The 24,126-nt window shown below is 31.4% G+C and overlaps 2 protein-coding genes and 1 pseudogene across 2 annotated transcripts; 2 read left to right on the plus strand and 1 right to left on the minus strand.

Annotated features, from left to right (window-relative positions):
• Window positions 1–1,583: 1,583 nt before the first annotated feature.
• Window positions 1,584–2,234, minus strand: LOC139881490 (uncharacterized). The gene has a single exon (XM_071865958.1). It carries the CDS (start codon window positions 2,232–2,234, stop codon window positions 1,584–1,586), a length of 651 nt encoding a protein of 216 aa, XP_071722059.1.
• An 8,397-nt stretch (window positions 2,235–10,631) lies between these two features.
• Window positions 10,632–12,033, plus strand: LOC139881491 (uncharacterized). Its single transcript, XM_071865959.1, has 5 exons — window positions 10,632–10,653; window positions 10,974–11,036; window positions 11,181–11,261; window positions 11,419–11,588; window positions 11,935–12,033. Exons 1-5 carry the CDS (start codon window positions 10,632–10,634, stop codon window positions 12,031–12,033), a joined length of 435 nt encoding a protein of 144 aa, XP_071722060.1.
• Window positions 12,034–15,128: 3,095 nt separating this feature from the next.
• Window positions 15,129–23,880, plus strand: LOC139881492 (transcriptional corepressor LEUNIG-like; annotated as a pseudogene).
• Window positions 23,881–24,126: the final 246 nt, after the last annotated feature.

Here is a 24,126-nt window from a genome sequence, read left to right on the forward strand (position 1 = left end):
AATTTGTACCCTATTACATGCCTGCCTATAGTCTGGAAAATTGTAATATAGTTATCTTTTTTAACAAAGTCTAGATTTCTTTAGGTTTTGTTGTCCATGTGAAAGGAAAGGAAGCAATCTCATTCATCGACATAGAAAGATTTCTTTACGATACTTTTGTTAAATGTCAAGAATGAGTTATCTTTATGAGTTATCTTTAACAAAGTCTAAATTGACAATTAATATTGTAATATTTCTTGTGTATATATATATGTCGAGCCCTTGTTTAAGAAATAATAAATCTTTAACAAAGTCTAGATTAATAATTAGTTATCTTTAACAAAGTCTAGATTTCTTTACGTTATGTTGTCCACGGGAAAGGAAACTAATCTTTCTTGCATATATATATATATATATATATGTCGAGCCTTTTGGACATTAATATATATATATATATATATTCTTCAATTTCCTGTGCTTTTGAAAATATGTAAGATTAGTACCCAAAAAGAAAAGAAAAAAAATATTTCATGGTATTAGTTGAGGCAAGAAGTCATCACCTTTGAATCTAAACAAAATCAGTAAGCTTCAGTCTTATTTTTCTACAAACTCAAAATCATTTTAGCAAATTCGAGTTCAACTTAATTACCAAACCATAAACGATCGCATATCGACCATCCTCATAGACTAATCATGGCAAGAACATTGTTTTCAAGTGATGACATTTGACATCTTTATCAAAATATTCTACGCTTAAAATTAAATGAAACCTTATGTATTTTGAAAAGATCCAAATAGAATTCTTAAGACAATTGCTTAATTGTTTACCACTTCAATGTTCACCTACCAAATTTACAAAAGGGACCTCAAAATCATTGAAAGTATTCAACATCAAAATTCTAATACTCCCTCAATCTTTCTTATGTAAAATGAATAGGAAATATGATTCTTAACTAGGGATAGAGGTAGTATGTTCGAATAAATTAAAAATAAGAAAGACAAAGCTTCAAGGAATTTCATTATAGCAATCCAAGCTTATGTTTCGACGAGACTACCTCTTAATTCTAACCTCCTTAAATTTCCTAAGTAAATAGCAAACCAAAAAGCTTAACAAAAACGGTAACACATAGTAAATGGTACGAGCTTCTCAATCTGCATGCAATATGACACAGCTAAAAATTTGGACTGATCGTAGATAGAATATGCCCTGATGAAGTGCATGAATTACGAATTTTCCATAACAAGAGCATAAACTTTCATCTGATATATTAAGGTCCAAAAGGGAATACTTTCGCTTCTAAAACTTTTAAGTCTAGAAGCTTCAGTAGGATAGTCCTAATAGCTAAAAACCATAAGGTGCAAAGCCAAGAACGATAATAACTAATTAATCATTTAAAGACGGGAAACTTACCATTTTCTTAGTGTACCATAAGGTTAGCAAAGGTCCCTGCACAATGGGCAAGTCATTTCACGTTTACCATCAAACCACTCTGATAGACAGTGCTCACAAAACATGTGCTTACATTTTAGCAGAATAGGGGCACATTCTCATGGCATATATACAAAAATACCAGAAGCTCTCACATGCTTAGTGAATAGCATAATTAAAGCTCTATCACTAGTGCTGAAGACAGTTTCCAGCGATACCCATCACAACTCAAGAACAATATTGTATTGACTAGAATTATTATGTAATCAGCTTCTCTCAATACTTGAGCCTCCCGCTTATAATTTAGGTATCTAGTTTTCTCTAAATCCATGCTACAAAAATAGTTTCCCACCATTGCTACTTGTCTAGTCACAATATTGATTACCACCAGTACAAAGACTACATAGCATAAAGGTCGTGTTATGTTGGAAGGAGGCATGGCGAATGGATTGAAAAGATATTCAATCTCAATTTGATACAACCAGTTGAGACACGTAAAATGAAGGATGAATAAAATCATGTAGCCGATCCTAACATATATTTTCCTCTTCCAAGCCTTGTCATTATGTATAATAAGAATCCCAACTTGTACCGGGTAGTAAGAATCCATGTTATGATAAAAGAATCCTTCCAATCCTCCCAAACCCATATTATAAAGACAGAATAAAGGCCATAATAGCTTCATCCTAATTATAGCAGCTTGTTGAATATCATATTTATGGTAAGGAGATGAAACTGTTCTTATGCTACAATTAGCCTTCCTTAAATCACTCCCAGATTGTACAGAAATCTGATTTTCTTCATCACCTTGGCCCCTATATCCCATGTTGTCTTCAATATCCTGAGAAACTTCTCTTTCATTAAACTAGGTAAATATATCATGTAGTTCGGCCGTGAGCCGCTTTTAGGTTAACTTGGTTTTCCATGTTTCTTCTTGGGCATTATTTTATCTGCAAAAGCAATCGTTTGGTTTTTAAGTCTATACTGTTCCTCCGACATAAGGGTGACAATTTGTGTTCATGTTCATTTGATCGTTCGTGTTCGTTCGTAAAAAGCCCATTCGCATGCGTTCATTTATAAGCACAATCAATATATGAACGAATATATTTGTGTTTAGTTTTTCATGAACAAACATGAACATGAACGAACATGATAGTTCATTTTGGCTCAAATTTTTAAACTCAGTTGATCGCAAATTTATAATGTTTTTAATGTAATTTTTTATTGATTTGGTCATATATGATTGCTTTGTTTTTAAATAAAATTTATTAACGGTAGTTTCTTTAAGAATGTTGTAACAATAAGATATGTCCGTTTAAATTAAGAATAAGAAAAGATATTGAGGATTTTTATTAGAGTTAATAATTTAATAAAAATTATTAGAAAAAAATAATATATTATAATTTGATTATGAATAATTCTTTTAATAATATGCCTGTTTGAATAGTAATTTGAAACATATAGTTTAAAACTTTCAGTTTAATTAGGTTTCGAGTTACAATTTTAAGTTAATGATATTATTTTTTTCCTATTCTAATTAGGAAATAAAAATACAATAAAAACATAATGATTCTGATGGCGGACGGCCGGAGGACGTTGACGGAGCAGTCGCCGGAGTGGAGCTTTGAAGGATTCCGATCGGGGTTGGGAGAAAGAAACGGGTTGTAGTCTATTTGTGTGTGGCGTGTGGGTGATTATAGTAGAGATTAGTATATAATCGAGACGAAAGTAAGTGTGTGTTTTGGGATAACAACACAAAACCCTTAATCAATGTGAATTTTGGGAAAATTACACAAACCCTAACAAGACAACAATAAAGATAAACAAGCTCACTTGGAGCCTTTCTTCAATTCATCAAAGTCTGAATTAAAATGATCAATACAACACATATTTATAGTCTAACGAGGACAGGCCCTCGTGTTACACAAAATAGAGTTTAAGGGCTAATATGAAAATAAACAGAAACTATGACATGGGCACAGTTTGAGCGAATTTCTACTTTAGTCCTCAAGCTTCTGAGCGTCAGAACTGACCTCCCTGGCTGTAGAATTAGACGTTTCTGCGAGTGACTGTTTGGTCCTTCAACTCTTATGCCTTCATTGCTAATGTCCCTACCTAGACCAGCCATGCTATCTTATAGATCCAGATGATGCTATTGATCAGACGACTTCTTAGATTATGAATTCCGTCATTGACCGATGAGGGACTAGCCTTGAGAAATGATGGGGATGCTCCGCCATCATCCTCCCTTTCTTTGAAGAGTTTTCTACGTAGTAGGAAACTCACTTCCACAATCATGCTCAATGCAACAATAGGTTTCCCAAAGATGATCACAACATTGACAACAAAACTTCCATACTGGTTTTCAAATAGCAACTCAGGGAGACCCTTATAGTAGAACCCACAACTAGTGCTATGCTCGTTACCATTACATCTTAACTTATCATCAATAAAATCCACATGGTAGAGCAAAGAATCATTGAAGGGAACACAATAGCAATATTTGTGAGTAATGATAGCAAAGAAGTCATTACCTAGGGGCCAAAGTGGGCTGCAATAATGAATTATGGCCAGCCTTGCATTTACTGAAGTCTGGTGGACGTTTTCATCGCAATAGTCGGTTCGTTTCTGCCTAAACTTCCAAACCATCAGAGACAAGTTCATACAGTCCACAATTTCGGCCAACTCGGGATAAAAGGGTGAGTGTAATATGGTACGGCTGGTAATATTTGACATAAGGAGGCTGCTACCACTTGCATTTAAAAACAGCGACATATTCCCACCAATATAATCAGTTCGAGCCGTTTTCAGAGATGTAATTGACAATAGATAACAACGGTGAACAACCTCATCATACAATTTCAAAATTATCCCAACATCATCACTCGTAATACTATCAGTGACAATCTCAAAATTTCCAGGATTCAATTTCGACACAATGTAATCCCTTATCAAATCAGATTGCACAAAACTTGAGCATGTATCAACAAGAGACTTCTCTAGATCATTTTCACTCGTATCAAGCTTAGAAATTACCTCACTATGATCCCTTTTAATAATTCGAGTTGCAGTAGGCGGAACCATGAGTGCTTCATCGTTGGGAACCATGGACAACGTGATTGCCTCTTCAACTGTAGAAGAGTCAGAGGGACTCTTCTCGTCGATAGGAGCCGATGTCACACTAGCTTTGTCATCTTCTTCTTCAAGCTCGTCAGCTATAGAATAGCCGAAAGGTGGAGCTTCGCAACTAACTTGACATGGCAGAGCGAGACTTGGAGTCGTCTCAGTGCGCACTTAATTTTGGTCGACCCAGCTAGCTCGACCATAAACTACAATCATTAATCATTTTGTTCCATGTTTCTTCAAATTCTTCTTTGAATCACATGCGTTCATGCACTTGTACCATAATTTAGTAAAGTCAGGATCAGAGTTTAAAGTGCCCAGGTGAGATGGAGTATTTTTCGCTATATGCCATAAGCATAGTCGATGTTGAGTATCAGACATCACATGTTCAATTGCATTAGCCATAACACTATCTTGATCGGTCATTATCGTTTTCGGTGGGTTATTCCCCATAGACTCTAGAAACTTTTAAAACAACCAAATAAATGATTCACTAATCTCACGCAGCAAGAATGCACACCCAAACAAAACAGTTTGCCAATGATGGTTCACTCCAACAAAAGATGCACATATCGGTTCATATTTATTTGTGTGATAAGTGGTGTCAAATACCACTACATCCCCAAAGCAATCATAGTCGATTCGAGATCTTCCATCTCGCCAAAATACATTAGTTAAGCGCGAATCACCATCAAATTGCAGGTTATACTGAAAGAGTGGATCTTCCGTTTGACGTCTTATAAGTAATTCACTAAACTTTGACTATCACCAGCTTCAATCACTTTCAGTCTTTCATTATCGATGAAATTGTAAAAATCCTTGGATATATCGCCAACTTTATCAAACCCTTTAGCTTTTTTAGACATATAATTATAAACTTTATTTGTACCTATACCAGCATAACCATTTGAGTTATAAGTTTACCTTTATCCTCGATAATACTTCTCATCGATTTCAAAAAATGCCTATGTCCAGGCTTTGCAAGCTCCTGGTTATGCTCTTTAACCAATCGAGATACTGTCCATAAGCCATTAGCTCCAACATTGAATTGAGCCATCGCTTTACATCCTGTACACGAATTCAGCCTTAAATAGGAAAACTCTACCGAGGATTCATTATTCTTAAAACCCTCCTTTGACCAGAAAAATCGCTTCAAACAATTTTTTTTGTTCCAGCAAAACACTGTTGATTCCCCATTCTAATGTCAAAACCCATTCGAAAGGCATGTTTGCTGTATAAAGCACAAGCTTCTTCCATATTATTCACTACTTGTCCAACGAAAATATCAACATCGTTATCACCTTCAACTACACCGCATACACCACTCTCTGGAGTTTCCATAAGATTATGACATTCAACACTTCTACACTGCATGTTCCTTGCACAAAAAGGAGAGGTTTTTAACAAACTTTACGAGTAATTACAAAAAGTTAGCATGTCAACACTAAGTAATAAATATTTCTACATAAACGAATAACTTGATTCATCTTAGGGACCAAAGTAAAAAAAGAAAAATAAGAGAGAATAAATCTGAGCTGTTGTCGAAGAGTTGATGATTATACCTTTACACTAATCGAAATTGACGACGTATAATCGGCTATTTTCGACATCTATACCACATAGACATTCTCTGTAACTTTCACTTTCTTCAATCCAAGAAACCTAGAATCGGCTATTCAATGGCCACACAAGTAGAATCAGGTTTTTGGTTTCTTTTAGAAACAATCGTGCAGTAGTGTATGAAGTTAGCTTGTTTTGACGTCAGTTTATTTTAGACAGAAATTGGTGTTAACGGCAGGGGGTTAACGTCAGTTAGGCTTTTTTATGTACAACACATGAGACATGCTTTGTAAGCTAGGTAATATCACAACAACAACATCAATGCTTTGTAGTCACCTTAAAGAATAAAATAATGTGAGCCGGCATCGAGCAGAAAAAGGAGCACTTCCTAAAAACTCACATCATCAACCAATGCCTTACCACAACACAAGAAGCTTCTGAATTAATTATACAAGCAGAAACTTATGAAGCCATTTCATTACATACCGTTACAGCGCCCTACAATATGAATCCCTATAATCTTCTGCAGGGGCTAAAATCAAAATTAAGAATATCAAGACAACCAACTGTTGGTTTCTTGATAAAGACAAGTTATGTATCTCCAACTCAAGATTTAGTCATTTACGGACCAAATTTATTAAATTTGTGATCACTTGGCAGAAGAGATATGTAGCAGTGAAGAAATCCAACTGCTCGAAGGACTAGCCCTATTTCCATGTTCTTGACCACGATTTGTCTCTTCAGTAGGCAATGTAGTAGGTATTCCCACATTTCTTCTCGAGGCGCCAACAAGTGAATGTGACGAGGAGGGTATTTGTGCATTACTCAAAATCTAAAATGTAAAATTTCATAGCAAGACTTTTAATTTTAAATTTTTTCTAATTGCAAATTCAATTACAAATTCAATTGTCAAATCAACACACGAGATATGGTATTTTATTATCGAATAGTAATTTGACACATGTATTTTATAACTTTGAGTTTAATTAGGAATCAAGTTATAATTTTAAATAAGTGATATTATTTTTTCCTTTTCTAATCTTATCTTATACATAGACAATAGAGAAATTTTTTTAATTTGTTTCCATTACAAATTCCATTACAAATTCAATTGCAAATTTTATTGTCAAATCAACTTCCAACACTTGACATTTTATTAAGGAATAGTAATTAGACACATGTATATAAGAATTTTGAGTTTAATGAGGTTTTAAGTTATAATTTTAAGTCAATGATATTAATTTTTTTTTCCTTTTCTGATTAGGTCATCAAAACACAATAAAAACATAATGATTCCTAACAAAATTTTACCAATTACTTTTTTCTAATATAATAATTTTATTACTAATCACTTTTCTATCCATTATTATTTTTTAAATCTTGATAAAATTATAATACTCTATATATTTTTTATAATTTTTTTTATTAAACATTTTTTTCTAATTAAAATTCATTATATTTTTTTTCCTATTCCTTATTAAAACGGATACATTTTTTATTTTTTTTTCTACTTCAAATGGGCATATTGTTAAAAAAAAGTAGTCCTAATCAAATAATAATATATATTATTATTTTTCTAATTATTTTATTAAACTACATTCCTAATTTAAAACTTTGAATTTAATTAGGTTTAAAGTTATAATTTTAAGTCAATAATATTTTTTTTCCTATTTTAGTTAGGAAATCAAAACACAATAAAAACACATTCCTAATAAAATTATAATACAATATATTTTTCTAATTTTTTAATTAACAAATTTTCTTAATTTAAATCTATTATATTCTTTTTTCCTATTCCTAATTAAAAAGAATGCATATTTTTTTTCCTATTCAAACTGGCATATTGTTAAAAAACTTATTCCTAAATAAAATTAAAATATATATTATTTTTTCAATTTTTTTAGTAAATTATTCTTCTTAATAAAAATCCTCTATATTTTTTCCTATTCTTAATTAAAATGGTCATATTTTATTTTTCAAACAAAATAAATTTTTAGTTCTAATATGATTATAGATTTTAAAATAAAATTAAAATAATTATAATTGATATCTTATAGATAGTAGAGAGACTTTTTCAATTTGTTCCTATCGATTATTTAAAAAATTATTCATAATAAAATTCATAGATTTTTTTTCCGATTCCTAATTAAAACGGAGACATATTCTTTTTGCCTATTCAAACAGACATATTATTAAAAAAAAAATTCCTAATTAAATTATAATATATATTATTTTATCTTATCTTATCTTATTTTTTTATTAAACTATTATTTCTCATAAAACCTCATTATATATATTTTTTTTATTCTTAATTAAAACAAGCATATATATATATATTTTAAAGTTAGCATATATTAATTTTCAAACAATAGGAACAACTAAATTGATTACATGCAATTATAAATTTTATTATGAAATCAAATTTTGATATATAACTTTTACCTTTTAACTATGTTTATTATTTTTAAAAACAAAATAAATTTAAAATTTAGTAGGATTGTAGATTTCGAAGTCAAAGCAAAATAATTATAAATGATATAAATTTAATATAATTCTCTTTTAATATAATATATACATAGATTTAATCATGTTTAATACGAATAATTATTATGTATTTTATATGATATATATTTAAATTATTCATTTTTTAAAGGTACGAACTTTCTATCCAACGGACGGGACCACTGACTTGTCTTATCTTATATACAATAGCGAGATTTTTAATTTTAAATTTGTTCTAATAGTAAATTCAATTGCAAATTTTATTATCAAATCAACATCCGACACATGGTGTTTTATTCATGAATAGTAATTTGACACTTGTATTTTAGAATTTTGAGTTTAATTAGGTTTCAAGTTACAATTCTAAGTCAATGATATTATTTTTTTTCTATTCTAAATAAGAAATCAAACTACAATAATAATATAATGATTCCTAATAAAACTCTAACAATTATTTATTTATAATATAATAAATTTATTCCTAATCAATTTCATATTTATTATTTAAAAAGTTATTCCTTATAAAATTTATATAATCTTTTTTTGTATTCCAATTAAATGGGACATATTTTCCTTTTTCCTATTCAAACGGACATATTATTAAAAAAATATTCCTAATTAAATTATAATATATGTATTTTTTTTAATTTTTTCATTAAACTATTATGCATCATAAAAATCCGTTATAGTGTTTTATATTCTTCGTGCATATATTATTTTTCAAACAATAGAAACAATTAAATTAATTAGATGCATTTATAAATTTTATTATGAAATCAAATCTTGATATATATCTTTTACCTTTTTTTATGTTTATTAAAATAAATTTTAAATTAAATACGAATTGTAAATTTTGAAATCAAATAAAAATAATATAACTGTTATAAATTTAAAATAATTATTTTTTGATATAATATTTTACATAGATTTAATAATATTTTATACAAATAATTATTATATAATTTTTATATTATATATATTTAAATTATTAATTTTTAAATGTATAGATTATCCGTCCAACAGACGAAACCACTAATTTGTACAAAACAATTTGATCGACTACGTACTCCATTTTTTGATCGTGACGATGGGTGATTCATGAATTATTAAAAAAAAAGCATCGAAACAAATCATATTATTGATGAGTCGACTCTTAAATTTATCTCCTGCGTTAGTAGATTTTTCTACGACCATACAATAATTGAAATGAGACAATTTCTTTTAAAAAAAAAAAATTGTTAAGGATGACTTTGTAATACTTTTTAATATTTTCCATCGAGACCATTCAACGGATTACATTCATGAACTGGCTTTCCTCTCTAAAAAGTCAGGTCGATCCAAAGCCTTTTAATATTAAATTAAAATTATACACCAAACAATTATCACATGTCAATTTGTATGACAGGTGGTTGTAAAACATCCCTCTAACGCTCTGGAAGAGAGTTTTTCCCAATTAACAATAGTACAGGGACTAAATTGGAGTTCGTAAAACCTAAAGTCTCGCTACTTTAAGTCGTTGATTTTGCTGACCGGACGTCACGTGATTAAAATAAACGGGAGCCTTTCAGATCGAAACGGACAAAAATTGGGGGTGTTCTGCAAATTAAAAACTAAGAAGGGGCCCTCGACATGGAAATTTTGTGTTGAAGGACTTTTGTTTTTTTTGATGTTAATTGAAGGACTTTTTAATAGTTACAAAATACCATGTGTTTAATACTTTAATAAATAAATTTAAATCTTATCGCCTTTGGAGTTTCTAGATTAATCGGGAATATCCTTGGAGTTTGATCTAGTCAAACAATAACCACCTGTAAACTAGCTGAACCAACCAATTAAAATTCGACACGTCAGTATTTCCTTGGAGAGGGGGAAACAGCCATTCCCGTTGGCGTTTGGACCAAAACAAAACCACGAAGCCTACAAATACTATTATTCGATCGACACCTCGTGATCGTGAGAAGATTATATTTAAGTATTTGTTTGCTTAATTGCTTGAAAATTTTCTATAATCAATCAGTCTTCAATTTAACCAATCAAAATGCCTCGACGAAGCTCTGGAGGTATGGAATTCATATTTCTTGTTTGATTTTACTTACTCTTGATTAATGCGGTATTCATGATTCTAGAATCTGTTTTTGTTTATTCAATTTCTGAACGAAATGAATCTCAGATCAGATGATTTATCATGCAAATTTAGTTTTCCATTCTGTCGTTAATTTTCGGATTTCATTGTTTTGGGATGTATATTCGATTTGATTCATAGATGGAATATTTGGTTTTGGTTATATACCTAGCTATTGTATGATTAAACTTTTGTATTTCGATATTTTATCGTGTTGAGTAACCCATGCCTAATTTTTTTTCTCCATGATCTTTGCAGGAAGGTCTGCATCTCGACCTGCTCCTCGTCCTGCCCCAGCACGCAGCCCAGCTCCTCAACAAGGTAACATTGTGTTCTTCCAGAAATGAATGTACCAAGTTTCGTTTTTTAAATTATCTTCAAAAGAATTTCTAACTTTCTGCAAGTTTTGTTACTATACTTAGCTATATTCTATATTGACATTGGTTTGATACTTTTTTCATACAGCACAACCTGCTCCTCCACCAGCGGTTGCTCAGCCTGGTGGTGGTTCCTTGCTCGGAGGCATCGGATCAACCATAGCTCAGGGTATGAATATGGTCTCTCTTTTTTTTGTTGCCTATGTTTCCGTTCTCCCTTTCTGAAATCATGTCATACTGGTAAATCATTCATACATATATGATATATCCTTTGGCTCAAGCTTGTTGGTGTTTACTCTTCAGTTTACTATATTTTGTTTTCCCAGGAATGGCATTCGGAACTGGAAGTGCAATGGCACACAGAGCTGTGGACTCTGTGATGGGTCCTCGTACTATTCAACATGAAAATGTGGCCTCTGAAGTTGCCCCGGCTCCTTCCACAAACAGTGTTACCGGCTCTGATGCATGCAGTGTTCAAAACAAGAGCTTCCAAGATGTATGGCCAACTTCTCTTTCTACAAATTTTAGTTTTGACCCTTTTTGTTCTTCATGATTATAATATTTTCTGCTTCAATAAACATTTCCTGGACAAATTTATTATTTGAAATAAAACTGGAAAATTAATACATTTAAGTAGAATATGGTTCTTGTAAAGATTGGCACATCATTGTATACTACATGTAAAATGGTAATAAGCTTGTTGTATGGATTTGTCATGTGTGTTTTATTTAGCATCCTGTTTTCATTTCAGTGTTATTTTTTCCATACTTTTTGTGTTTGAAGAGTTTCGTGAAAGGTTTTTGGAAGTTAGCCACTCATGTTTCGCATATATTTTGTTGCAGTGCCTTAACTTCTACGGAACCGACATCAGCAAGTGTCAGTTCTACTTGGATATGTTGTCCGAGTGCAGGAGGAACTCTGGCTCTTCCCTTACTGTTTAAGTTTAACGTCTTTGCAATGCAAATAGAGCCTGTTTTTACTTCTTTTAATTTATTCTTGATATGTATGGTTTCGAGCTGATGAATGCAAAACTGAATTTGTCCTGAATAAGAAAGAATGTATCAGACAGCTACTAAGCAACACCTTTCATGATATTTTTTTTTTGATGTTAAGCTTTCATGATATTGAATATTTAAAATGTTGGTGGATGCATCATTAAGCAGTATACTTGTTTTGTTGTTTGGTTTGATATTTCCCTTTCCTAAGGTTCTTGCATGCCACACTCTCGACTTTGACTAGAACGAGAAACATAATTGATTTAACATTTGAGTACATTGTATATGACATAGGATTTCATGTAGATTATATACAACCAAACCCATGTGAGGTAATGGTTTTCCCCATTATATTCAGATTTGTTGGAAAGGCCCTCCTTGTACTGCAATGCTAAAGTAACTCATGGATTACTACCTCATCAAACTCATAAGATAAAATAAGTGGTAATTGAGTTTGATGAGTTTGTGTTTTCATGAGTTCATTTAATATGCTAAATCATATTTTATGACCCCTAAATTAGTGTGGCTCCCCCACTAACTTGAAGAATAGTGGAAAAGGAAGTTACATACTAATTGAACTGTAGCATAATATGTAGCAAAGATAGTTGTTGATCTCCAATAAGTCTGCAGACTTTTTTTCTCTTTTTAATTCTACTGAAACTTTTTTTTTTTTTTTAACAATCAAAAGGAGTTCTCGAATTAGATTAATTGTTTTTCTACATCCACCAAAGAATCTAATAATCTATTTTATTCATTATTTTTAAGATTAGCTATGTTATGGATAAGTTGATTATTGGATCTCGGCACGAAACTAAATACATATGATATAAAAGTGGTAACTAGAAATCTAATCCTACCAATGATAATCCTGCACGACAAAAAGAACTGGCCAATGCTACTGACGTCATTAACCACCATAAATGTTTCGGATTCAAACAAAACATGATAAGCCAAGCGATTTAGTTAAAAGAACTCCTATTAAAAGTGTTGAAGCTTGAGCAAAAGTGATTTCCATATATGCCGATTCAAACTTTGATTGATAGCAAATTGTGGAATCTTTTGTGTCCCTGATCATAGTCTCGAGTCCCCAGCTGCTCGAATGCCGAAAGAGTGGAGCATCAGTGTTAATTCTACTAAAATCTTGACAGGTTCTATATGATAGAACATGATAAGTACGGATCCTACTAAAGAAAATAGAAATTAAAATTTGCATTTATAAAAAATAAGATGGAATAGAGCAGTTGTCTTATCAAAAACATATGATCATCATAATTAACATGTGGGATTGAGACTTAAACTCATCAAATGCATAATTGCATTAAAATGCCGGGTTGAAGAAGTTATACATTCATTGCATTTCAAGAGCTAGATTATCAAGCTAATATAGTCATAAAATGCTTGGTATGATGATCTAAACACAAAACATATCAAAGCAAAAAAACAAACTTTTATATCATGAATAATTCATTCATTCCTTCAATATATATATATTAGTATGATTTGGAAAATACAATCCAAATAATGATATATATCTCATGATGTCAAATCTTTAGAAGGCCTTTGCTTTATCATATATCTATTTCTAAAAATAGAAATTATACTAAAAAATTTAGTATAAAAAAAAAACTGAAGATCACTGGAAATTAAAAATAAAAAACTATGCATAATTACTTTCACCAATTGGGAAGAAATTATGATCAAGTGATCATGTTCAAAAGAGTTATGGGATCACCACATGCCTTTAAATCACAATTTCTGAGTAATTAATATTTAAAAAATAAATTTAGCGTCTCGTCTCTTAATCGATAAGTCAACTAAAAAAATTATATCTAATTTTTTAATCATTTTATGTTATGATAGTTAAAACGAATGATTAGTCTCACGACTATCGATTAAAAAAATAAAAAAAAATTGAAAAAGTAAAAGTAATTCCCAATAACCTCTTGTGATATGTAGGGCCACGAAGGAAGAAAAACCTATGAAAATGTAAACTAATTAAGAAAGCATTAAAGATCATCTCCGCATCATATATGATCTTCACTTTATGTGTCAAATCTATAAAGAACACAAATGCTGAGCTGATGCGGCAAATAATTATAGCATATCTTCTACTATTATTTATATGTATACTCTCTCCGTCCCAAATTAAATGCTAAAATAAACATAATTTTTTGTCCGAAATTAGATGTAAATTTTGACAAGTTTAAGAAACATTAATTATGTTTTTTCATTATACCTTCACCACATTCACCATCTTCACCCTCATGACTCTCATGTACTCTTCTTCACCATCTTCACCCACATATTCCATGAGAATTTTTTAGTCCATACAATCACAATTACGTTGAAAATTAACTAAAAAACATGTTTTATTGATTTGTGTGAAATTCTCTAAATTAGCATCCAATTTGAGATGGAAAGAGTAATATAGATTGACTTTCACCTATCTGCCGAAAGTTCATAACTAATCAAATTCCATCTGGCAAAATTTCTACAAGTATTGATCAGAATTCAGAATAGTGAGTTGCTTGGGCTTTGGATATCGGTCGGTTATACTATTTCAGATAAACTATCCACGTTTGATTATATTTTAGAATAAAGTAAAAAATGACCAAATTCCAAACATGAAAAAGTGAGAAAATATATATTTTTTCCGTCTTAAATTAAATATTAATATTTGTAATTTTACATAAATCAAGAAAATTATCACATAAGTTAATTGTTTAATATAATAATGATTATATAGATTAAAAATCCCTTAAAATTACAATTAATAACTAAATATATGAGGAAAGTGCATGGAGGACATGTGGATAAATATGGTAAAGTTGCTGAGGGTATAATGGATAAATACAATTGATGTTTTTTAAACTTGTCAAAATTTACATGTAATTTGAGACAAAAAATTACGTTTATATTACCTTCATTGAATATCTAATTTGAGGTGTCCCATTCCAACAGTTTAACAATACTGAATCAATCTGGTCCTTTGATTCCTTCAACATGCAATTTGCATCATTAGATTATGGAGTTAACAGTCTATGAACAGTGTCTTCATCTCTACCGTCCGATGTTGTCTTTTGACGCATCTTGGTCATCCGTTTGTAGACCTATTTAGTTTATTGTGGGCTCACCCTCATACAACAACTCTGTTCTTCTACACTCTTCTCCATCGCCTTTCTTCTTCATTTTTCCTCTCCAATTCTCTTTCTATCCTCTACACTTTTGATGAAAATAGGATTGTGATGCCCTCTTCTTCTACCGAAAAGCGTTCGTACCGTGGTCGTTCCACTTCTGTCGCCTTCCCCTTCCTTATACAATACATAGTTCTAGACTGTTCTGTTTCTCTCCATCTCGATGTCGTGCAAGTCTCTCTCCATCGAATTTCGACCACAGCAACGCTCTCCTCGGATCATGACATAAATTGGAATAAGGATTGGAGCACAGACCCTGACCTTCTTCTCTCAAGTTTCGCCGACGGTGAACCGATCTTCCTCTGCTAGCAAGAAATCATTCTCATGAATTCTTTGGATTTATTATTGATGTCAATGGTAAGATTGTCTTGGTAGCATAGGAGGTGTTTCCAGCATTGTATATTGCTTTCTCTCTAGCTGATTTTAAAATTTTTTCAAGACATAAGGACTTAAGTATTTTCCAGACTAATCAGTTTGTTGGTTCGTATTGGTGTGCTGTACACAAAGTCACTAACTATGAACTTGAAGGCTGGAAGTGCAAATGTGATACGCTCTATATATGTTCCATTAAAGTAAGTTATTAGGTGTGTAATGAGGAATGCAGAAAAATCAAATGTTCTGCATGTAATATTTTGTTAGATGCTGCTATTCTCTGTCCATAGTCCTCGCATCTCCATGTGCAGTTTTCTTATATTAAAAATTGAGAACATGTGATTATAGATAGTTGAAATGATGTTTATTTTATAATTGTAGAAACCTTCACGAGCCGTTAGAGCTGATACTTGATGAAAAAGAAGTAAGAACCTATATATACATTTTTATCTTCATTGTACCAATAGAGCACAAACTTGTAAAATTTTCCATGATTAAGATGAGCTTCATATTTTTTACATTATTTTTCTTGAAGTCTGATGAATGTTTTAGGTAACAATCAAGTATCAACAATGGCATTTTGAAAGTTATTTACAGTATTTTCCATAAATTGATTGTCACAAAACATGATCTGATTTTTCTTCGCAGAATGGCAGGAGGAATTTCACTGTGATTACACAAAATAATGACATGGTGGAGCTTTCATTTTCTAAGCTTCAGGATGCACTTAAATGACATATGTGTTAAAGAGGCTCTATATTTTCAGATTCAAGACATAAAGAATGGGAACCTAAAGCCGGATTTTAACATTTTGAGAATCATCCTCTGTTCCATCAAGTTCATCTATTTCTCTTATGTGAGTTATTTTTGTTGAATTTTTGAGTCTTTATATTACTGTTTCACTAATATTGTAGTAATATTCTGGTCGTTGTTTGCATACATCATGAGATCAATCATATCAAATGATCACCAATTAAGATAAGAATTTTGATAGAGAATTGGACATAATTCACCTTTGGCGATTGCTTTCATTATGCTTTTGATCTTCTCATTTAATTCTTCTTTTATAGGAAGAGGGGACATAATTGTTGATATGGAGAATACAATAGTTGTCATGAGTCGAAAACAGGTGATAGCCAAGTGATTTATTTCATATGAAGGTTACACTGCTTCAGTATAAATCATACCTTGAGAAAATATGAAAATATTATCCTGTCAAGTTTCGATTGTGTAGAATCATTGTTCTACTAATGGAGTTTTAGTTCTTTTTCAACCTTTGTAAGCAAGCATCACTTTAAGCTTTTACTATTTTAATTGCCAAATATTTCTTCACAGCAACAACTAAAAAAAAAAAGTTTAAATAATCCATAATATTCTTTAAATATTTAAGCAGGAGGGTAGAAATCCGCCTAATTAGCTATATTGTTTTGAAAGATTTCCATGAATTGTAATTCTAAATGACTTTTAATCAATTATTTTCTCTTTGAAACTTTCAGAAGCAACGGAAAGTTCACTTGACTTTCTGACATTAAGTTCACTTGAGCTGAGGAAAGGACATGTATAATGAGATTTTATTTTTTATTAGTTTAGCTATGTTCAAGAGGAGATTTTTCTTATTTATAGGCGATTTAACTCAATTTAGGTACGAAATGAGATATTAGGCACTCAACACTCCTTTTGTTTCAGTTTTGTATTGGAAAGGATGAGTAAGGTCAGATTTTCTAATAGTAATCTTCATGTAATTTATAATTCCTACACGATTCTCTACCATGTTTAGATTGTCCGATCCGATTTAGTTGTATATGTATGTTTTCTGTTGATTGCGGTTTGTTCTTAATTTTGATCACTGTCTGTTATTTTTTAAATCATTCCTCCAATTTCTATTCTTGAAATGTTGCATCTGGCGTCCTTGCGGTCTGACTAATTAAATGTGTTGTTGATCGTTTTGCATTGAAAATGTATCTTGCTCTTTGATGATTCTCGATTTGTTGTTTGCGTTTGTTTATTCACCATTCTTCGAGCAATCTTTATGGTCTTTTCTAGCTCGACTTTGATGTGTTTCTATTTGGTGCGTCGATTCACTTATTCTTTTCAAGGTTTTTTCTGCATTTGATGAGGATATTTTAGAGCAAATCACTCAGCTGATGACATTAAAAAACTTGGGATATTTTTTTTCCTCTCAATTTTAACTTTGTTGGATTCACACGTTAAGTCGTTAACACTTTTAAAAGATAGTGTTGTGAGACTACAATAGATTTCTTTGATTTGCAGAGACAACGAATAATTATCTGAGTAAGGAAATACTAGATCAGCTACGACCATAATGCTTAACGAATTGAAGAAGCTGATAGAGGCTAAGTCTTACATAACTCATAGAAGAATAATGCTCCTCAATTTGAATTGTACTTTGAATTATTAGTATTTATAATTTAAATGAGTTCTTTGGTTCGTTTAATTGTATGCACAATTTCAAACAAATCTTACATGCTACTAGGGATGGCAATTCTATCCGAATCCGTGGAGATCCGTTAAATTTAATCCGTCATGGAGCGGATTTGGAGGGTTAAAAATCCCCATGGATACGGAGGCGGATAGAAAAATTTATCCACTTCATAAATGGAGGCGGGGACGGATACGTAATTTTATCCGCGGATGTATCCATGGATATCCGCTCAGATAAGATAACTATAAATATTGTTTTTCAATCCAATAAAATATAGCTATATCGATATCTTATTATTTGTTAAGTTGCACCAATTTTATTTCATAAATGTTTAGTGTAATTATAAAAAAATATAACTATCGTTGGTTAATAAATAAAATAGTTTTCGGTTGATTTTTTTGTGTATTTAATGTTCAATTTTCGAAGAAACTGATGAATAAAAAAATCTATGGATATCCGTTACCCGACATGGATGCGGAGACGGATATAATTTTTTATCCATGACGGATATGGAGACGGATAGTGATTATTTTAAACGGATACGGAGGTGGAGATAGTACTATCCGTCCCGAATCCGCTCCATTGCTATCCCTACATGCTACATCTGGTGCTATGCCCCCTTAAGTTCAAGGTCGTAATCAACAACTGTCTGGTTCCGCTCTAGTAAAGTATCTATATAAATATGTTCTACTAATCTGTAGCTTTAATTTATCTCTTTGTAATAATGTTGGCTCTGAATTTTCATTTTTTTTGAACATTAAGAGCGAAATCAATTTAGTGTTGCATCCTACAACTGCTGGAACAGAAGGATCATTATTGGGAATTCCTGGTACGTTATGCATACTCAATTTGAATTTATTTTCATTACAAAATTTATTTTCTTTATATTTTCCATTAAATTTAGGGTTGACATTGGAGATTGTGCTGTTTCAGGATCAAACCAAGGTAGCAATAATTTAACCTTAAAAGGATGGCCACTCACTGTAAGTGAATCATAAGATTTGAGATCAATCTTGTACACATATAAAGAAGTCTTTAACATTTCATGTTAATACAGTTTTACGATTGGTTTGTCTTAGGGGTTGGATCAGCTTCGTTCTGGACTTCTTGAGCAATAAAAGCCATATATACAGGCCCCCCAACCATTTCACCAACTTCAAATACTACCCCAACACCAACAACAACTTATGCTTGCACAACATAGTTTGACATCTCCATCTACAAGTGACGAAAGCAGGAGGCTGAGAATGCTTTTAAATAATAAAAATATGGCTCTTGGAAAAGATAACTCCCTTGGTGATGTCGTTTCAACCATTGGATCACCTTTACGAGGTGGAAACCCTATGATGCAACGTGATACAGACGTGCTTATTAAGGTGCAGCCATATACTTACTGATGTATGGATTAAATTACTATTGAATTTCCCATTTTTTGCATAGTTTTATTTTACAAAAAATCTGCTCTTTGCAGTTGAAAATGACTCAGTTGCAACAGCAGCAACACCAACAGAATAATCCTCAACACCAACATCTTCAGCAGCATACACTTTCAAATCCACAAATCTCAAAGTTCAAATCATAATGTCCTTCAGCAAGATAAAATGGGTGGGGCTGGCAGTGTAACAATGGATGGTAGCATGTCAAACTCATTTCGAGGAAATGAGCAGGTCTGAGCCTTTTCAAAACGCTTCGGGTTGATTTGGTTTCGGTCGTTTTTGCTTTCTAACATGATTTTGTTCCTGAACGCAATTTTAAGGTTTCAAAAAACAAGACAGGGAGAAAAAGGGAACAGCCAGTGTCGTCTTCCAGTCCGACAAACAGCACAGGAACTGCTAATACTATCAAGGCTTCCCCCAGTTCAGCTCCGTCAACACCATCAACTCACAAACTTGGAGATGTGATATCAATGTCTGCTAATATGCCCGACACTGGTACTTCTTCTTCCAAGCCTTTAATGAAGTTTGGCTTTGATGGTCCTGTAACTCTTACCTCTCCTTCGAATCAGCTGGTGAGTGGAAACTTTTCTTCTATCGGTTTAAGGAATTAAAACAAATTCCTGGCTCGTGAGAATCTCATTTGCCATTCCTTATTTTTGGCAGTGGGATGATAAAGATATTGAATTGCAGTCTTATATGGATCATTTATATGGATCACTTGAGGATAATGTGGAGTCTTTTTTATCCCATGATGACATAGATGCTAGAGATGCAATGGGTCGTTGTATGGATCTTAACATAGGTATTTGTTCTTTAGAATTGCCATTCTATGGAAATTTGATCTTATTTCGTCGCCTACACTAATAGTTTTCATTTGTGTAGGATTCACGTTTACCGAGGTAATTGTTGTTCGAGCCAATACAAGCAAAGTCATCTGTTGCCACTTCTCATCAAATGGAAAATTGCTGGCAAGTGGTGGCCATGATAATAGAGTCGACTCTTGGACTGAAAATTGACATCCTTCCTTAAAGTTTTGACATTTAAGTTTATCACTGACATTAGAGGATTTTGATAGTATCCTTCCTAACACATCATCACTTATCACTGTATACATCACGTCCTAATGTAGTAACAACAGGTGAACAAGCTTTGATTAGCAGCGAAATATAAATTGCTTAACAGGTAATTAGCTTTATGACTTCAAACAGTGAGACCCTCAAACTTTTATAGAGAGTCTTGTGCCCTTCAATTTACATCGACGAATCAAAGAAACGATCAAATACAGGTTATAGATAATTGGCGGAAGAAGGGAATAACATGATATGACTAAGCGTCTTGTGGTTTTAGCCACATGCATCTACTAATTTATATCTAATTTGGTACGGAGGGAGTATACCATCCTTCCTTTATCTCAATGTTATTAATCACCAAAAGAAGACAAAAGTATGCGCTGCTGCTATACATTATGTTGCATTGAACAACAATACCCATCTCAAATAAATAAGTTAAACTTTTTTCACTTGTACGTTTGTATACATCTGCTTTTGTTTGAGGAATCGGTCGATGGGAAAAATACATGATGATATTACATGTAAATCTGATGATGATGATTTGATACGAACTACGAAGTACGAACGACTATATAAGAGTGGCAAGGACACTGGTTAGCAACTAGGGTTTCTTAATTCTAACTCCAACTAAGCTTAGTAACCCAAAAAAACAAAAAATAAAATAACATTGTGGGAATGCCGGCTCTAGTTCTTAGTGATTCTATGCCTTTAAATTTTAATTCTAAGCTTATGCATGTTGTAGTTTCTAGGTATAATTGGGGAATAGTTACCACACTTGGCAGTAAATTAAACTGATCGTTAAATTGTCAAATCAATTTTTTCTTTTTGTAAACGAAAAAAACTCGTTAAATTAATTATAATCAAGACACGTCAGTATTTCTTGGCCAAGGGGAAATACATATTCGGATCGATTTTCCCATTTTGGAGTGTGGACCAATACAAAACACAAACCCTATATTACAACAATAAAGATTTCTAGATCCGTGAAAAACTTCTTTTTTTAATTTGATTGCTAGCAATTTCTTTAGTCTGTCTTCAGTTTAATTAATCAAAATGGCTCGTCGACGAAGCTTTGGAGGTATGACTTCATATTCTATATATAGGGGTTTTAGTTTGATTTTTCTTACTTCTGTCAATGAGGTATTGATTGATGATAGAAAATAAACTAGCCAAAAAAAACTGACTTGCTGGATTTCAGTTTCAATAGTTTTCAGCTATTGATGAATCTTGAATTTCTTTAGATGAAAAAGATTTTTCACGCAAATTTAGTTTTCTTTCTCAGCTGTAAATTTTTTGGACTAGATCGTTTTGGGTGAGGTGTTAGTTTTCTTTCACGCAATAGGCTATTGCATGATTAACGTTTGGATTTTTAAATCGATAATTGTATATATCGTGTAGAGTAATCCATGGCTAAGTTTTCTTTCAATACTAGTCAGTGGATCCATCTGTTGGACAGTATGTTTAAAAATTAATAATTTAAATATATATTATATAATAATTACTTGTATTAAAAATTATTGAATCTATCAAAACATAATTATTTTAACTTTATATCAATTATAATTATTTTGATTTGATTTCAAAATATAGAATCCTATTAAATTTAAAATTTATTTTGCTTTCAAAAATGATAAACATAGCAAATGGTAAGAGTTATGTATCAAGATTTCATAATACAATTTATAATTACATCTAATAAATTTGGTTGTTCCTATTGTTTGAAAAATAATATGTGATCGTTTTAATTAAGAATGAAAAAATATATATAACGGGTTTTTATGAGGAATAATAGTTTAAGGAAAAATAACAAAAAATAATATATATTATAATTTAGTTAGGAATTATGTTTTTTCATAATATATCCGTTGGAATAGCAAAATGGTAGATGTACCCGTTTTAATTAGGAATAGAAAAAAAAGAATGTATGAATTTTATTAGGAATATTTTTTTAAATAATAGATAGGAAATTAATTAGAAATAAAATTATTATATTAGGAAAAAGTAATCGGTAAAATTTTATTAGGAATCCTTACGTTTTTTTTTTTTTGATTTCCTAATTAGAATACGGAAAAAGAATAATATGATTGATTTAAAATTATAAATTGATTCCTAATTAAACTCGAAATTTTTAAATATATGTGTCAAATTACTATTCGTTAATAAAACGTCATGTGTCGAATGTTGATTTGACAATAAAATTTACAATTAAATTATAATTGAAACAAATTCAAAAACCTCTCTATTGCCTATATAAAATTTGCAGGAGGAGTCGACTGGATTTCGATTTACTCCTCGTCCTGCGCCAACACGTAGCCCAACTCCTCAACCAGGTATTATTAATTGTGTTCTTCCCTCTCCTCTATGAAGATATATATATATATATAATTAAACTTGAGTAATTTAAGCTAATATAGAATTGAAATTCCGTCCAATATAATAGAAGACTCATAAATTTCCACATGAGAGGTAGTGAATTGATTGATGATAAAAAAAAGGAAAAAAAACTGGCAAAAAAAAAAAAACTGACTTGCTAGGTTTCAGTTTAGGGTTCCATACATAAATATAAATATAAATATATATTTTTCATTAATTTCAGCTATCGATGAATCTCGAATTTGTTTAGATAAGAAGATTTTTCACGCAAATTTAGTATCGTTTTCTGTTGTAAATTTTTGGATTAATTCGATTGTTTTGGCCATGGGATGTATGAGGGATCATCATGTTAGGTTTCTTTCACGCTATAGGCTATTGAATTGCATGATTGAAGTGTAGATTTTGTATATATCGATATTGTATCGTGTCGAGTACTTAATCCATGCCTAATTTTTCCTCCATTTAATGATATTTACAGGAAAGTCTGCATCTCGATCTGCTCCTCGTCCTGCTCCAACAAGTAACCCAACTCCTCAACCAAGTATTATTAAATTTACTATTTTTATCTCAAAATACATGATATTTTGGATTTTTAGATTTATTAACATGAATATGTATTTAATGAAAAATCTTAACTAAATACATGTACATATAAAAGAAATTAAACACTCAAAATATCATGTATTTTGAGACGAAAGAGTAATTGCGTTCTTCCCTTCCTCTCTATATATACTAAAATCCCAAATGCCCAATATATTATTGGTGGCCTAATTCTTCTAAAAATACTTAATTTATAATGGATGATGATTATTGATTGTGTTCGTAGTGATCATGGTTGTTCTTTAGTCTTTGTTACTTTGTTGATGTGTAATGATTTTACAGAGGCAGATTGGAGCGAGAAGTGAAAGAATTTCTTTCCCTTTCGCGGTCTTGTGACAATAATCAATATAGGCGTGGCTGGTTGAAAATAAGTTTCTGTTTGTGGAACTAAAGCATTGATCGAATAAGCATTACTAATTTAGTTACGGAAATGTTAGTAAGAACCAATGAAAAAGAAAATAAAATAAAAATATACTCCATATTAAAGCAGCATGAACATCGGAAGAAATTGAAAAGAAAAAGATACCTACTACTTACTCAGCATTTATATC

Source organism: Rutidosis leptorrhynchoides, unplaced genomic scaffold, assembly GCF_046630445.1.
Source record: "Rutidosis leptorrhynchoides isolate AG116_Rl617_1_P2 unplaced genomic scaffold, CSIRO_AGI_Rlap_v1 contig164, whole genome shotgun sequence".
Lineage (NCBI taxonomy): Eukaryota > Viridiplantae > Streptophyta > Magnoliopsida > Asterales > Asteraceae > Rutidosis > Rutidosis leptorrhynchoides.

Bases quoted from the DNA above. Each gene is read 5' to 3' on its own strand.
- LOC139881490 (XM_071865958.1), bottom strand. From the start codon at position 2,234: ATGGGATATAGGGGCCAAGGTGATGAAGAAAATCAGATTTCTGTACAA.
- LOC139881491 (XM_071865959.1), top strand. From the start codon at position 10,632: ATGCCTCGACGAAGCTCTGGAG. The intron at 11,037-11,180 runs GTAACATTGTGT...TTTTTCATACAG, and splicing joins CAGCCCAGCTCCTCAACAAG to CACAACCTGCTCCTCCACCA. The intron at 11,262-11,418 runs GTATGAATATGG...TTGTTTTCCCAG, and splicing joins CGGATCAACCATAGCTCAGG to GAATGGCATTCGGAACTGGA.